This window comes from Arvicanthis niloticus, chromosome 4 (genome assembly GCF_011762505.2).
Source record: "Arvicanthis niloticus isolate mArvNil1 chromosome 4, mArvNil1.pat.X, whole genome shotgun sequence".
Classification (NCBI taxonomy): domain Eukaryota; kingdom Metazoa; phylum Chordata; class Mammalia; order Rodentia; family Muridae; genus Arvicanthis; species Arvicanthis niloticus.
Window position 1 is genome coordinate 96,842,980 of NC_047661.1, and position 17,985 is coordinate 96,860,964.

Sequence of the window (17,985 nt, forward strand, 5' to 3'; positions counted from 1 at the left end):
GGGCATATCCTATCTCTGACTCATTCTGTAAAACCTTCCTTTGATGCATCACTTTGTCTGCCCCTCAATTGGACATTATTTTCAAATGTGGCTACTTCTTTCTACAAACTAAATTCACCTTCATTGTTTTGGATTAAAGGTGTGTACTATATTGCAGCCAGGGGGATTAAAGTTGTGCCATTCCAGTCAGATCACACGGACCTAGAAGTCATTTGATTGTGATCCATTGCCAGAGAAGCCGTGTGGCTGACCCAAATTACTTTACAGGTCTGAAATCAGAGTCTTAGACAAGCAAAAACATACTTTCTGGATGTTTTTGAAGAAGTGGTCAATATGGGTGAGAAGAGAATACTGAGAATTTTGGAATCATTGAGAGTGAATTTCAAATGTTCTTACTGCAGATGATGTTAGTAATGTGAGAAGATGGACAACTTAACATGCCTTATTATATCATTTCACATCCATTTATCATAGGATCACCCTGAAGCCAACTAAATACACAGATTATAAGTTGCCAACCTAGAGTAAAACTGTAAATAATTGTTGTAAAACACCTTAATATCTGTTTGCTTCATGTACTAAAATGAAATGTAATGACTACTGTTAATTAAAAATATAAAGATTTAAAAAGAAAAGTATAAAAATAATAAAAAAAACAAACAAAATGGCCCAGTGATGTGAAGAATGGGAGACAGATGCATACACATCATATGTTCTTTTGGATGCATATACACACAAGTGAAATTTCCCTCATTTAGGTATAGTGTTATCATACTATTTTTCCCAGTTAATACATAGTAAACATTGTTTCAGTCAATGCACTCATTGCTTCTGTGTCATTTCTGATTCTGACATATAATGCCTTTCTGAAGTGGAAATTGCAGGGAACTAATAATCCCTGCTATTCAACATCTCTATCATATCTGTTATTTGCTAACACTACTGGGTGACTGAGAAAATAGTATTGTCTGAAATTGAAAATCTGGATACTGCGTGTTTTAGAAAAGAACACAATAAGGTCCAATTTAAAGCTGTTTGGTATGAGGGTACCCAGCACATCAGCAGCCAAAGGTGCTGAAACCTCTTGGAAATCTCGGTTTGGGGATGAGAGTAAGATTTGGAGGTATTGGTCCTTTGGTAAGAGCAGAAATTTGAGATTCATTCCACAGAGCCAGACACAGAAGAATAAGGCTTCTATCTAGTACAGGAAAAGAAGTGCAGCGAAGGGAAGATTTATGCCATGGGCCAGAAAGACAAAGCAAATGCAACTTTGTATGTGCACACACAAATGCACACATGCACACACACAACACTCTTATACATACTGTCAGATATGTAACCTGACTCTCATTTGAAAGACCTTTGTCAATATGTGTATGTTTACACCTTACTTGTTCACTATAGTTTTCATATATAAGCTGCAGTTATCTGCAGCATTGAAGAGATCGGATATTTCAGTGCCCAGCTATAGACAGAAGAAAACTGTCATTCATTTCATGTCAGAGGTATAAAGAGACGTCTGTACTCTTACTGTGAACATCATTCACAATGCCCAGTGTTGTGCCTGTGCATGTGCATATAAGGACAGTGCTTCTGATTTTTCCTACTGTTTACTTATCTCATCTCTCATGTTGAAACATCTCCCTTACTCTAACCTAATACAAACTTGATTCCTTTCAAACTATGGTCAAATGGAGTTAAAATGCTGCCAATACCAAAGGTAATTTTTGCCCAACCATCTATCTGATCCCTGCCCCAACATGCACTTGCAACTGTATACTACCTTCCTACTGCATGCATCAGCACTCTTTACATGTTAAACAGTATTTCAATTCAATGTGAAGACAAGAGCCGAGTACAATGAAACTTCCCAAAAATGTGCCTCATGAGGAGAAGGATGTAGTTAGATGTAGTGAATTTGAATTTGATCAGGGAGGGAGGAAAAGAGGATAGGAGGTAGAGAGACAGGGATCCATTTAAACCAGAGTTTTCTCGTGGAGTGTCCATAGCTAAAGCCTAGCCTTCATCTTCATCGGGCTCCCTTTTTGCAAAACCAGAAACACAATAGCCTTTCAACTGGCAAGTTTGATGCCTTTTTGCATATTAAGAGAGCTTTGCTCTGCTTTCAGTAGAGGACTGAAAATGATTTCTATGCAAGTCATGGCAATCTTTATCTACACAAGACACATGCCTATAAAATTAAGGTTCTGCTCAAATAACTTTTCTTTTGAGTGATGATTCACAAGAGAACTGAGTTCTACTTTTGAATTAAGTAGCCTTGTGTCCATTCAATAAGTACTTTGGCTGAGAATATTCATCATTTTTTGTATGTTTCAAGTATTTGTCTTTCATAGATAAACAGAAAGGGATGAGAATGGAACAGAAGAGCATGAGAATGAGGAAGGAAAGAGAGTACAGAGAGAGGAGAGGAAAAGAGGAGAGGACACTAGGCATGCATATTCTATCCTTTAGTGAGCCAGGTACCTCAGTGTTTTTATTAAAATATAATACTAGCCTGGTCACCATGGCCACTAAACAAAGGCTATGTGCATTTCTAAATCCCAACTGATGTTTCTAGTGTAAACTGGTATCTTTTAAGTTTCTGAAAAAGCAAACTCCTCCAATCCAAGTGTCTTATTTCTTTTGCAAATAGAAGTCTCCCCATGGCCTACTTTCATCATTCTTCAATATCCTTCTGAGGGAGGAAATGAGAGAGCCAGCAGTTCCACTGTTGGACTGAAAGCTACAGAGGAGAAGAGACAAGTGGAAGTTAAGGGACCTTCTTGGAGCCACATCCAGAGCAATAAGATTACTGGGAAATGGAATTTGGGCCTACTGACTTACACTGACCATATCTCAGCAATAAGACATTTTCATAAATTAACTTCAAAGAAGATAGGTTAATGGAACCAGAAAGACAAATTCAAATATGATTCTGTTTGTATTTGAATTTCAGTTTGTTTTAAATAAGAGTGTTTTGTTTGTTTAATTGATTTTCATTCTGTTTCTCTATAATATCATTTAACTTCAAAAATAACAATTATGTATAATATTGGACCACTGAGTTCTGAATTCTGGGCAGTTTTCCCTTAGGGAGATAGACTAATAGAGTCTGTATTCATTTGCATGCTATGAGAAGATTTGGGGAAAGATTATATGCCAGTTCAAGTATGCTACAAGAACAGTTATTGCTAACTTCTTTCTTGCAGGCACAATATGGAAAGTCAGTGCCTTCCCAGCCTACACTGCCCCTGTTTTATACTCCTGTTGACCTAGTGGACATCAGCGTGGAAATGGCAGGGTTGAGGTTTCCCAATCCCTTTGGCCTTGCCAGTGCAACACCAGCCACTAGCGCACCAATGATTCGAAGGGCCTTTGAAGCTGGATGGGGTTTTGCTTTGACCAAAACTTTCTCTCTTGATAAGGTAAGAAAACATGTTTGAAGTTATATGCAAATGTGTAGCATTCATTTTCAATAAAAGATAAATATGACATGATGGAAAGCCTTTAACATCAGCTATGCTAATTACTAAAGGAGCTGAAAACATTGGAGTTTAAATCTCTTTGATTCTGTCTGTCCTTCACATAGAGCAGTGTGAACTATATTCTCATCTTGTATTGTCTTAGAATTGTCAGAACTATATTTTGGCTGAGGATATAGCGTGGTTGGTAAAATCCTTTCCTGCAAGGCACAAAGATCAAATTTCATTCTCCAGCACCACATAGAACAAGTATGGTGGGACATTCCTGTAATCCTGCTACTAAGGGAATGGAGGCAGGATGCTCCATTGGCTATCAACCTTGGCTATCAGTCTGGGCTACATGAGAGCTGTCTCAAAAACCTATAGACAAACAAACAATCCCAAGACAGTATAGTAGTGATTGAACAGTCACTAATCCCCGTTTTAATTGAATTGAATTTACTGTGTTTATATTAGAAGGATGACATATGATGTTTGGCTACTTATATATGTCATGTAGTGTTTTATGTAACATTAAACATTCCTGTCTTAAATATGTTTTACTCCCTTCTGAAGAGAGCTTTAAAACTCCTTTCATCCACCTCTTTGAAATGCAAAGTACATTATTGATATTTATAGTCATGATTTTGTGTGGTAGCTTCCTAGAATTGCTTTCTACCTAATTTTAATCTGACTGATCCATTTTCCCTTACTACTCTCTCTTCCTACTACCCCAGACCTTAACTATTTGACTTTAACCTTCCACTCTTTCTCTTTAAGCTTCTAATAGATGAGTAAGTGAAACCATGTGCTACAAGTCTTCCCTGTGACTGATTTATTTCACTTAACTTAATAATTCAGGATTCAATGTGGATAGCTAAAATGTACCCTGTTGCACATCAGTACTGTATTTTCTTAATCTGTGCATCACTTGATGAACAGTAAAGAAGTTTCCATTTTGTGCTATTATGAATAGTGTATCAATCAATTAACATTGAATATAGACTGTTGGCATATTCATTTTATTTCATATATATATATATATATATATATATATATATATATATATATATATCCCATGGGGTGTTGACTGATAATATGAGTTTCTATTTTTAATTCTTTGTTTTGACATTATTATTTGGTGACTTGAGTATGTGTGTAAATTAGAACATATGTTTCAACTCAAAGCTAGGAAAACAATAGATTTAGTTAGTTTGCATAAAATCCTGTTATGCACTATGTATTTTACAGACTTTCTCACTGTATTTTTTGTTGGGCATAATAATATATATTATATTAATAAAATATACCCCCAATAGAATTCCTTGTGACAGTATGGTTTTATGCTTTTACAAAGAGTGCTATATACTTAAGAAATGGAAGATTAAAAATGAAAAAAAAAAACACTGCCAACCACTTGCTCAGCAAAGGCTCTTGCATCAAAGGCTGGTGACTCAGGTTGGGTTCCTAGAACTGAGATAGTAAAATTGACTCCTAAAACATTTCCTCTCTCTGCCACATGAACACTATGTCAAGGGCATGCACTCACAATAAGATGCATACACACTCACACACAAGCAATCAAGTACATTTCAGATAACGTTAAACACATTAAGCTTCTAAATGCACACTTCCAAAGTTGGGCAGTTTGTGGGATAAAAGAAAGACACCTTACATGGTGGTAAGTTAGGAGTCTAGTTTAGCATTTCATCTTTCATAGATTGAAAAGGTTTTGGAGGACAAGCCTCATCAATGTGATTAGCACTAAGTTGTACTTAGCAATAACTAATGTATAAGAATGTGTGGAATTAGTGGCTAAAGAGAGTATCATTATTTAAATCAGTCTTATCCTTGGGCAAAGGAAATAACAAAGAACAAACACACACTATTAAGGTCATTTTTTCTCCCAATTTTTTTCCTTTACTGGGATCGATAGCTGACATTATTATCCTTCATGTATTACAGCTGTCTTAGACTGAGAGTTTTATAAGAGGTTGGGTAAACGTGGCCCAGGAATCCAGAAAACTTCAGGAGTTAGAAAAATCAGAGCAAGGAAAAAAATATTTCTTATGGATTGTCATACTTAAACAGAAAAGCATATGTGAACATCAAGAAAATCTCTTACTAAAAAAAAATTTAAAAACCTCTTACTAAACAAAATATTAAATTAAACTGAATAGTCTAGATTCAGATTTTAAAATATTATGGATGAGATGGGTCCATTCTTGTAGAATATTAATAGTATATTTGTCGTTATTTGTCTTCATCCTTTAAGAATTAGGGGGGCTGTAACACAATGTTTAATTTGTTGGTTTCAGACGTCTCTAGAGCATTTGGTGATCTATTAGTTGTGCTATGTAAAATACATACATGTAATAGATATTTAATTAGGTGTAAGTGACGAATTAATGGTTGAGGAAGCTGGGTGGCTTGGACTTGCTGCTGGCTTCCCAAAATTGAATTCTGAGTCATCAGAGACAGCCCTGTTTCCTCTGTTGCTGATGTGCATTCCTTCATGACCCCATGTCATTCAGGCACATGGAAACTGCTTCATTTATTAAGATCACCTGCAGAAACAGGTTTAGAAACTAACTTCCTTCTAAACTTCCAATCTGGATATAGTCCATCCATTCAGATGTCTGTGCTACATATCAAAATGGAAGATATGAACAAATATAATTTTTTAAAAATCTGGCACATAAAACATAATGATGACACCACTAGGTTTATTTGGATAGTGGGTACAAAACTAGGGTGCAAAGACTATTTTAGGCTTATCTGTGCAAATTATAATTGCAAAATTCACAATGCCATCTTGCACATGAGTAATGGTGTGTCAAAAAAAAAAGATCCTTCAAGATCCTTCTTATTCATCAGCTTATAGAACACTCCAAGTCCTAGACAACTAGTTTGTTCTTACATAGTTTTTAATTCCTGATAAAGCCCGTTGTAAATATATAATTACATCTTATGAGAGCTTGTACTTTCTTTTGGATGAAATGTGTTCGTTTACAACTTGTGAACTCTCATTTTTTTCCACACACAACCTTTTCTAAAGACAGGTATTAAAATAACACCTATAGTATACATTGTGTGTGACATTACATCAGACCAATTTAGATTGGCCTTATTATAATTTATTATGCCAATTCAAGGATCTGTTTAAAACTTATTATAATTCAGAATCTTGACATTTGAAATTTGGATGCTCATAATATGACAAAGGCTAGTCTGTGGAGTTTTGTTATCATATGAAATATTAATATTTCACAACACATCTTTGATGAAGTACAATTTGCCGAGCCTGCATATGATAAAGAAATTAAATGCTCACCAAGGGAGTTCAGTCAGAATTAGAGCCCTGCCTGAACATCTGCTGGAAGTTTCATTATCCAGTGCTATGCCAGTGTGGCTCCCTTGTTTTTCTAGATTGACAGCTGAATATTGCCCTGATTCCTGCAGCAAATACATTTAGCTCAACGTTGTCCCTCCCCTCTGCTTTGTTTTATTTTTTAGGGAGAGTGTTGAAGGCTGCTTTTGATTTTCAAACTATATTTTTTTATACTTTTGACATTTGTAGATGCCACATTGAGGTCTAATACGCTGTAGCAGCAATAGGCCATTGACTTGTAGGGAAATGCCAGCTGATATCTCAGTAAACAGAAATATTATTATTCTTCACTGTGCTGTCTGTATAAAAGCTGGGTGTACTTTCTTTAGGGAGGCAAATGATCAGACTTTTAATGCCAAATATAAAAAGATCTGTGTTTGCTCTTGTGTTAAATAACATCAAAGATGGCTTTTGCTAACTCTTCTTCCTTCCCCAAATCAATCTTCATAAGAGCAAGTGTCCCAAAATAACTAGATTGCTTTCTTTGAGATACCATGTTTTACAAGAATGACAAGTGATATTTAAAACAAGTGTATGAATCACTCTCTCCATAAATATAAGTTTTAATTTAAAAAATGAAAAAGATGGAAGAGAAACCAACCTGTCAAGCTTGATTAAAGCTAAATTATCATGATGAAATGGAGAAGTGCTTTGTTTATAGGAAATAGTAAAAAGAGCGATGGGCATCACGTAAAATAACCCTTGACCTGGGCTCACATTATGAATAAGAAACAGATAAATAACGTTTATTTATGTCAAATGTCTCTGTAAATCTGTCTTATCATAGAGATGCATATTTTATACTGCAAACGTGTACCTATATATTGAGCATCTGGTTGAGTTTTTAGTAATACATTTTTGCATTAGTATATCCTGTTTTAATAAGTGTCAGATTGCCAAATAAATTGGAAAATTCATAATGTATTATCTCTCAACCTTAAAACCTGAAAAACGTAAGGTTCCTCATTATTTCTGTGCAATCACATTATGGATTGTAGATATTTGGGTAAAATACACACTTACCATATATCACAATTTTGAGGAAGAGTTTAGTAAACTTTTCACAGACACCCGACACAAATGAATAAATAGATTATTTGCCACCAGCATATTGAGCTGTTTCTCTCAGCCATTTAAACAGATAGTTAACACATAAAGCAATTGACTGTTCTAAGTATTGATCTCAATCACAGGATAAAAAGCCAATTTAAAATTTCTCATCTCCTGTTTTGTTTTTTCTATACCTGTCTGAAACTGAAAACATCAATGGAATTTCTGCAAGCACAGATGATGTTTTAAGAATGAAATTACTGAAGCCTTGAAACGAAGAGGGTTATTGGGAAGACAGAATAGAAATCACATAGTATTAAGAAAATGCATAAAAATAACCTGGTCTGACTATGTAAGATCATTATATAATTAGTATTTATATTAGTAATTCTGCATCTCTATTCAAAATTAGTAATACAGTAATACTGCATTCATAATCAGTGTTAGTAATTCTGATAGAGGAAACATTACTCAGTGTGTGAATGTGTGTGTGTGTGTATGTGTGTGTATGTGTGTGTCTGTGTGTATGACTCTGTGTCTCTGTGTCACACACATGTGCATATATATGAATGAAGAAACCAGAGGTTGACATCTGATGTGATTCCTTCAGTTACTTCTCCACATAAAGTTTTGAAGCAAAGTCTCTCACTGAATCTGGAGTGTATATTTTATGTAGACTGATTAACCAGCAAGTTCCAGAGATATTTTTGTTTCCACATCCCCAGATCTGGGATTTAAATACATTATGTCTTTAATTTTTAATTTAATGTTTTTACTGGGAGATGAGAATCCAGTTTAGCTTCTTAGTCTTTTGACAGCCAAGACATCACCCCCATAAACTTTAATTTTTTAGTAATAAAATTATCATAGATCTTAAAGTCAAAGCAGCCCACTGTAGCTACATAAAGATCTATTTCAGAAACCTATCTATTTTATTGATTCTAATTCAGCCATATCATAAATCCAGCCCATGCTTTTTAGATACATCTGCACTGTGAGACAACATGAAGTAAATTTGTATAACTCTGTAAAACAAAGTTGTTGTTTTTTAAATAATTTTTATTATGATTTAATTGTGTGTTTTTCTGTATGTATGTGTGTGTTTATCTGTCTTTGTTAGTATAGATGTATAGATGCTCACAGAGTTAGAATATACCAGAGCTGGAATTATTCAAGTTGTTAAAAGTCACCTGAAGTTGGTGCTAAAAAACTGAACTTGGGTTCTCTGGAAAAGTCATAGGCATTCTTAACTGGTGAGGACTCTGTAGACCCAGAATTATTAAGTGAAAATATATAATATTTATTTCATAATAAATAAATTCCTTAATTGGAATGCTATACAGAAAGACAAGAAAGAACTGTAATCTGGAATTCTCTAATCACTAATCATGTTCTACAGTACTATCTGGGCATGTAGATTGTATTGGAGTTTGCTATTTCTATAGATATTATTACTATTCATGTATTCTCATATTTCCTATAACATACCGAGTGTTTATAATATGTAGACAGTGCTTTACTCCATTAATATCCCTATCAACTACACAGTTTTGTTTTCAGATAAAGTAATATTCTAAGTTAAATAAATTTATTTACCTAGTTGTAATACAATTATCTATCTGCATATAACCATGTATGATGGAAATTGGGCTATATACATATGCACATTTTGTACTCCATGTGGTACTTGTGGAAATCATTAATACACTTGACTTTCATTAATGGATGCCAAGATGTTCTTACTAAGGTATCAGGAGTCTCCAGTGGTGATAGTAAAATTGCTGAGGTGGCTAAGCCTATCTTCTGTCTTCATACCCTCTCATGTCTTAGGCTTTCCCATTAGTGTTTCTACTAATGCTAGTTTGTGCTGGCTCATAAGGTGGCCATGTTTCAAGAGGATCGTAAGCTGAAAGGTCTTTGAAAACAAATACATCTAAAGCACACTGTTAGTTGTACTATCATCTCTTGACCACATTACAACTTTATAGTCATAGCCCATGAATTGAATAGAAGAGAAGTAAATAAATGGGCTACACCAAGAAAATATCAATTCTAGAATTTGTCAGCTACTACCTCCTTGTAGATATACAGCCAAAGGCACTATTGGCAACCAAGCATCATCTTCAATGATCTTCTGCCTATAGATAGCAAATTCCCACTGTTCCGCTCTTCATTCTAAATGGTCCACTTTCATCTAACTTTGTAATGTTGTCACCATAAAACTCTTTGTATTTGCTGAATTTTTTTTCTGAAACAGATTTCTATCTCTCTTGGGCATGCTTTGCTGTCATAATTCTGCATTCTTGGGTATTCTAGAACTCTGTTGTCTACTTGAGAGATTCTCATGGGGACAGCCTTAAATCTTTCTAGAACTTAACAAACCATCTTGCTGATATGGTCTTTACTATAAAGTGCTTGAGAATCTTCTATCAGGGAGAAACTAATTATAAACAATAGCTTTTTTTTCTAATAGAGCTGCCTCTGGGGTCTTTGAGTTGCATAAGTTTTGTTTAGCAAATTAAATATGTCCTTCTTAAGCTTTTCTCTGTCTTACAGTTCCTTATTGTATTTGGACAGAAACACTCAAGTGCCTCTTTCAGCACTCTATGGAGAGACACCTGTAGAATCACAAATGTATCCAGTTCTTTCCCTGCTGAATTATCTTTGGAATGATTGTCCTGTCCAACTACAATTCACATTTCCATTTTTCTAGTTCCCAATTTTTTTTAAAAAAAAAAAAGCACTTCTCTGCATTTTAATCCTGTAGGAAGATTTTTGTATATTTTGTCATGTTGATCAACACCCTAGTCTTCATTTTGCAAGATTCCCAATCTCGAAGCTAATGTCACCTGCTTTAGAATTAGATACCTCAGCACTTGTCTGATTTATGTATCATTCAGGATATTGCTGCCTGTTCAACTTCACCCCAGAATTCAGGGGTTCAAAAATAGCACCCAGGTGTCTGGTCCTCTCTTGCCTATTTGGAGGGGGTGACAAGGGCTTGGCTTGAGACATGTTGATTGCTCACACCTATGCACTTGCAGTCATTTCACAGACTGCTTGATACTAGGCACCAAATAACTATGCATTTTCAGGTTTCTACTAAAAAAAATAAACCTCTAATAGAAAGTTAAGGGAAAGTTCATGCACCCAAGACATTAAATATTTTGTTTTAATAGCTTCCGAGATTCCACATTCAAGAGATCACAATCTCTCTGATCTATTTCCTTCGTGATTCCCTGGTCTTCCTTCTTGATCTCTAACAGGCAGCCTCTCTTCTATCCTTGGAGCATTCGCCTTGGCAGTTGCTCTATCTCAGGACGCTCTGCACTCACACTTATATTTGACTTGTTCTTGCTTCTTATTTGCATTTCAGATGAATAGTTTGCTTCCTCAAAGGAATTTTTTTTTTTTGATCTTCCTAAACACAGCCTAAACCTACAATGGTGGTTTCCTTCACTGGATTCACTATTACATAAAATGGCCAGGCTCTTGACCATCTAATTGTAAACTTTCTGGTTTAGCTACTTGCAGCCAGCTGCATACGAAAAGAGATATTATCATTGTTGCTTACTACTTCATGCCCAACGCCAAGAACACTGTCTGGCAGGTAAGGAGGACTCAGATCACACTTGTTAAATGAATGAATAATCACAGAATTCTAATTTGAACCACAATTCCATCTGACAGCCCTTCAGTGACTTGCAGACAACCCTCATGTCTTATCCATAACCCTTTTCTTTTCCTTTCTAAATCGTCCTGTTTTCCTTCCATAATAAGGTTTGCAGATTTTTACCTTGTAGGTTTCCTTTTCTCCCGTGTGGATTTCAAAACACTTGCTTTGATCCACATTATCTTAATTGAGATGAAGTTATGCCTGCATTTGCCAGATTGGACAAATTAGGATCACCTACCAACTAGAAAAGAACTGGAAAATAACATTGAAAAAGCCATAAATGATTTAAAAAAAAAAAAAAAAAAAAGCCCTGAAGATTTTGTGAATATATTAAGTAATATTTTTGAGCCCATGTAAGTTTCTCTGCATTATAATAAAGAATGTCTCATTTCCTTTCATAATTTATTTTGGGATACCATTTTGGAAATAAATATGCTGAATTCTTTTAAAACATTAAACTGATTAATTTTACCATCATTAATCTGTCTTGTTTTATATCATCAAGAAAGTCTCTGATACAATCATGAACAATAGTTCAGCCTACTAGTTCACTGGTGCTCCCGTTTCAAGTCTTGTGTTTGGTTAATATTTATTTATTCTACAATATTGTTCTCTTGCTATGTACTCACACAGAGAAATAATTACTTAAACAAATTCAATCTAAAGTCATATAGGAGAATCTGTACAACCTGAAAAGCAAAATTATTTCTTGTTCTATTTGCTTAATTATTAGCTGGTTTGGTGATTTAATTGTTATTTTTATTCATTTTACTAAAACCCATAAAACTGACTCATCCTAAACATGATAAAAAATGACTTTATGAAAGGCTACAATATATGCATGCTGGTCCTCTTGGAGAGTTGATCCCAATGTTCCCACTCATTAACTGGATCTTTATCTTCTCTCCGCCCAGTTAATATGTATTTCTGTGTGCTTGTACACATACTCACTTGCATGTGTAAGTAGAATGTTGAAGCTAAATATTGAAAGTTATACTCCAATAAATATGCCTTTCTCCTTCCCTGAGTTCTCATTTAATCTCCATTGGCTGCCATGCTCTGTGAGCTCTGTTTTCTAAACAGAAAACATAAATTAAGATATTTGCAAACATAAATTAATGAGTATATTTATGATGTTAAATAAAACTCCTTTAATTATAGTTAAAGTGATCATTTTAACTATGTACATTATTAAAGTTATTCAAATTGCTTCAATGCATTTCTCCCTATTTTTGAAAATAGCTTTTTTTTCCTCACATAATATATCCTGATTACAGTTTTTTCTCCCTATTCTCCTCCCAGTTCCTCCCCACCTCTTCTCCTTCCTTCTGGATCCACCCACTTTCTGTCTCTCATTAGAAAACAACAATATACCATATATATATATATATATATATATATATATATATATATATATATTACATTGGAAAAGAAAGGAACAAATAGAAATTTAAAAAAGCCCAAGAAAAGGAATATGAAATAGTTATAAACACATACTCAATTGAACAATTAGGGGTTTCATAAAAACACTAAAGCAAAAGCCATAATGTATATCAAAAGACTTATAGGATAATACACACATACACACACACACACACACACACACACATACACACACACACACATACACACACATACACACACTTAAAAAATATTTGTAAAGTCCTGATGTGACATTTTGAGACAGAAACCTCCAAAATGTCATTGACTTCCTTTTCTGTGAGTTCATATGTGTGTCTATCTTATTGATTTATAAGGCCTTAGCGTCTTGGTGTCCCCCATCTCCTCTGGCTCTTACACTCTTTCTGACTCCTCTTCCATCAGTTTCCCTGAGGCTTAAGTATAGGAATTTAATGGACACACATTCTTTTTATAGGCTGAGTGTTCACAAAATTACCATTCTCTGTATGTCTGGCTGTGAGTCTCTATTTGTTTCCATCTGCTCAGGCAGAAGCTTCTCTGATGATGACTGAGCAAGACATTATTCAATAAGTACAAGAAAAGTCATGAGGAGATTGCTATGTTTTGTTTGCTCATTTGTTTAGCTTTTAATTGGATTTTTCTATCAACCACCCTTCCAACCCTTATTCCACACTAATCTGTTCCACTCCTCCAACATGAGGTAGGCGAAAAAGAAGGGTAGAAAGGAAAGGGTCACGCACCTCTTTAGGCTACTTCCTGCTGATTAGGTGTGTCAGCTATGTGGGGGCAAGTACAATCTTCTTAGAATATCCAGTGATCTAGCAATAGCAAACCATCAATCCAGCAAGTGCAACTGTAAATGAGGCATCTGAAAGCAGCTGGGACCAGCAGCACAGGGGTAGCAACAGGGACAGCAGAAGAGGGCAGTAAAAAGGAAAACAGTTTTAGGAGTTCTCTGGTGGAAGTTTTTGAGTCAGAAAAGTATTCTATCATATCATCTGCAAATAGTGATATTTTGACTTGTTCCTTTCCTATTTGTATCCCTTTAACCTCCTTTTGTTGTCTAATTGCTCTGGCTAGGACTTCCAGTACTATAATGAATAGGCAGGGAGAGCATGGGCAGGCTTGTCTAGTCCCAAATTTTAATGGGATTGTTCAAGTTTCTCTCCATTTAGTTTGATGTTGGCTACTGGTTTTGCTGTATGTTACTTTTACTATGCTTAGGTTGGGCCTTGAATTCCTAATCTTTCCAGGACTTTTTACATGAGGGGGTGTTGAATTTTGTCAAATGCTTTCTCAGCATCTAGTGAGATGGATCATGTAGGGTTTTTTTTTTTCCTTTGAGTTTATTTATATAGTGGATTACCTTGATAGATTTCCGAATATTGAACCATCCCGGGATTCTGGGGATAAAGCCTACTTGGTCATGGTGGGTGATTGTTTTGATGTGTTCTTGGATTCAGTTTGCAAGAATTTAATTGAGTATTTTTACATTGATATTCATAAGGGAGATTGCTCTGAAGTTCTCTTTCATTGTTGGGTCTTTGTGTGGTTTAAGTATGGATGTAATTGTGAACTAAAACCATCTCATCCTGGACTTTTTTAGGTGGGGAGACTTTTAATGACTGCTGCTATTTCTTTAGGGGTTATGGGACTGTATAGATGGTTTATCTGATCCTGATTTAACTTTGGTACCTGATATCTGCCTAAAAACTTGTCCATTTCATCCAGATTTTCCAGTTTTGTTGAGTATAGGCTTTTGTAGTAGGATCTGATGGTTTGGAATTTCCTTGATTTCTGTTGTTATATCTCCCTTTTCAGTTCTAATTTTATTAATTTGGATAATGTCTCTGTGCCCTCTCATTAGTCTGGCTAAGGGTTTATATATCTTGTTGATTTTCTCAAAGAACCAGCCCCTGGTTTTGTTGATTCTTTGTATAGTTCTTTTTGTTTCTACTTGGTTGGTTTTAGCCCTTAGTTTGATTATTTCCTGAAATCTACTCCTCTTGGGTGTATTTGCTTCTTTTTGTTCTAGAGCTTTCAGGTGTGCTGTCAAGCTGCTAGTGTATGCTCTCTCCAGTTTCTTTTTGTAGGCACTAAGAGCTATGAGATTTACTCTTAGCACTGCTTTCATTGTGTCCCATAAGTTTTGGTATTATGCGCCTTCAATTTTATTAAATTCTATAAAGTCTTTAATTTCTTTCTTTATTTCCTCCTTGACCAACTTATCATGGAGTAGAACATTGTTCAGTTTCCAAGTGTTTGTGGGCTTTCCATTGTTTTTGTTGTTATTGAAGACAAATAGTCCTTGGTGATCTGATAGGATGCATGGGATTATTTCAATTTTTATATATCTGTCGAGGCCTGTTTTGTGACCAAGAATATGGTCTATTTTGGAGAAGGTAGCATCAGGTGCTGAGAAGAAGGTATATTCTTTTAGGGTGAATTGTTCTATACACATCTGTTAAAACCATTTGGTTTATGACTTCTGTTAGTTTCACTGTGTCTCTGTCTAGTTTCTGTTTCCATGATCTGTCCATTGCTGAGAATGGGGTGTTGAAATTTCCCACTGTTATTGTGTGAGGTACAATGTGTGCTTTGAGATTTAGTAAAAATTTTTTTATGAATGTGGATGACCTTGTATTTGGCACATAGATATGCAGAATTGAGAGTTCATCTTGGTAGATTTTTTTCTTTGATGAGTATGATGTATCCTTTCTTATCTTTTTTGATAACTTTTGCTTAAAAGTTGATTTTATTCAATATTAGAATGGTTACTCCAGCTTGTTTCTTGGGACCATTTGCTTGGAAAATTGGTTTCCAGCCTTTTATTTTGAGGTAGTATCTGTGTTTGTCACTGAAGCGCATTTCCTGTATGCAGCAAAATACTGGGTCCTATTTATATATCCAGTCCATTTATCTATGTCTTTTTATTGGAGAATTGAGTCTATTGATGTTAAGAGATATAAAGGAAATGTGATTGCTGCTTCCTGTTATTTTTGTTATTAGAGATGGAATTATGTTTGTGTGGCTAACTTCTTTTGGGTTTCTTGGAATATTACTTTCTTGCTTCTTCTAGGTTGTAGTTTCACTCCTTGTATTGGAGTTTTCCATCTATTATACTTTGTAGGGCTGAAATTGTGGAAAGATATTGTGGAAATTTCTTTTTGTCATGGAATATCTTGGTTTCTCCATCTATGGTAATTGAGAGTTTTGCTGGGTATAGTAGCCTGGGCTGGCATTTGTGTTCTCTTAGGGTCTTTATGATATCTGTTCAGGATCTTCTGGCTTTTATGGTCTCTGGTGAAAAGTCTGGTGTAATTCTTATAGGTCTGTCTTTATATGCTACTTGACCTTTTTCTCATATTGCTTTTAATATTCTTTTTTTTGTGAACCCTTCAAAATAGTCACAAATAATATAAAATACCTTGGTGTTAATCTACCCAAGCAAGTTAAAGATCTGTATGATAAGAAATTCAATTCATCGAAGAAAGACATTTGAAGAAGACCTTGGAAGATAGAAAAATCTCCCATGCTCATGGAATGGCAGAATTAGTATAGTAAAAATGGCCATCTTCCCGAAAGCAATCTACAGATTGAATGCAACCCCCTTCAAAAATTCCAACTCAATTCTTCATAGAGATAGAAAGAGCAATATGTAAATTCATTGAGGATTAAAAAACCCAGGATAGCGAAAACTATTCTGAACAATAAAATAACTTCTGGGGGAAACACCATCTCTGGCCTCAAGCTGTAGTATGGAGCAATAGTGATAAAAACTGCATGGTGTTGGTACAGAGACAGGCAGGAAGTTCAGGGGAATAGAATTGAAGATCCAGAAGTGAGCCCACACACCTATGGTCACATAATCTTTGACAAAGGAGCTAAAACCCTTCAGTGGAAGAAGGACAGCATTTTCAACAAATGGTGCTGGTTTAACTGGAGGTCAGCATGTAGAATAATGCAAATTGATCTATTCTAATCTCCTTGTACAAAGCTCAAGTCCAAGTTGATCAAGGACCTCCATATAAAACCAGATACACTGAAACTATCAGAAGATAAAGTGGGGAAGAGCCTCAAATACTTGGGCACAGGGGGAAAGTTCCTGAAGAGAACACCAATGGCTATGATCAAAAATTGACAAAGGGGACCTCATAAAATTGCAAAGCTTCTGTAATGCAAAGGACACTGTCAATAGGACAAAATGGCAACCAACAGATTGGGAAAAGATCCTTACCAATACTATATCTGATAGAGAGCTAATAATATCCAATACATACAAAAAAAAAAAAAACCCTCAAGAAATTAGACTCCAGACAGCCAAATAACCCAATTAAAATGTGGTACAGAGCTACAGAAAGAATTTTCAATTGAGGAAACTCAAATGGCCAAGAAGCACCAAAAGAAATGTTCATCATCCTTAGTTATCAGGAAAATGCTAATTGAAACAACCCTGAGATTCTACCTCAGTCAGAATGGCTAAGATCAAAATCTCAGGTGACAGCAGATGCTGGCTAGGATGTAGAGAAAGATGAACACTCCTCCATTGTTGCTGGGATTGCAAGCTGATACAACCACTCTGGAAATCAGTCTGGTGGTTCCTCAGATAATTGGACATAGCATTACCTGAGTACACAGCTATACCACTCCTGGGCATATACCCAGAAGATGCTCCAACATATAACAAGGACACATGCTCCATTATGTTCATAGCAGCTTTATTTATAATATCCAGAATCTGGAAAGTACCCAGATGTCCAAGTGACATTCCTCTGTTCAACAGAAGAATAGATACAGAAAATGTGGTGCATTTACACAGTGGAGTACTACTCAGCTGTTAAAAACATTGAATTCATGAAATTCTTTGGCAAATGGATGGAACTAGAAAATATCATCCTGAGTGAGGTAACCCAATCACAAAAGAACACACATAGTATGTACTCACTGATAACTGGATATTAGACTCAAAAGCTCGCAATACCCAA

General features: G+C 35.3%; 1 protein-coding gene across 3 annotated transcripts in view; it reads left to right on the plus strand.

The window, feature by feature from the left end:
* The window catches only part of Dpyd (dihydropyrimidine dehydrogenase), an 831,933-nt gene that overhangs the window by 408,387 nt on the left and 405,561 nt on the right, over positions 1 to 17,985 (plus strand). For all 3 annotated transcript variants that reach the window (XM_034501414.2, XM_076933188.1, XM_076933187.1), the window contains one exon: positions 3,210 to 3,425. In XM_034501414.2, coding sequence (XP_034357305.1) covers positions 3,210 to 3,425 — 216 coding nt within the window. The remainder of the gene's footprint in view (positions 1 to 3,209; positions 3,426 to 17,985) is intronic.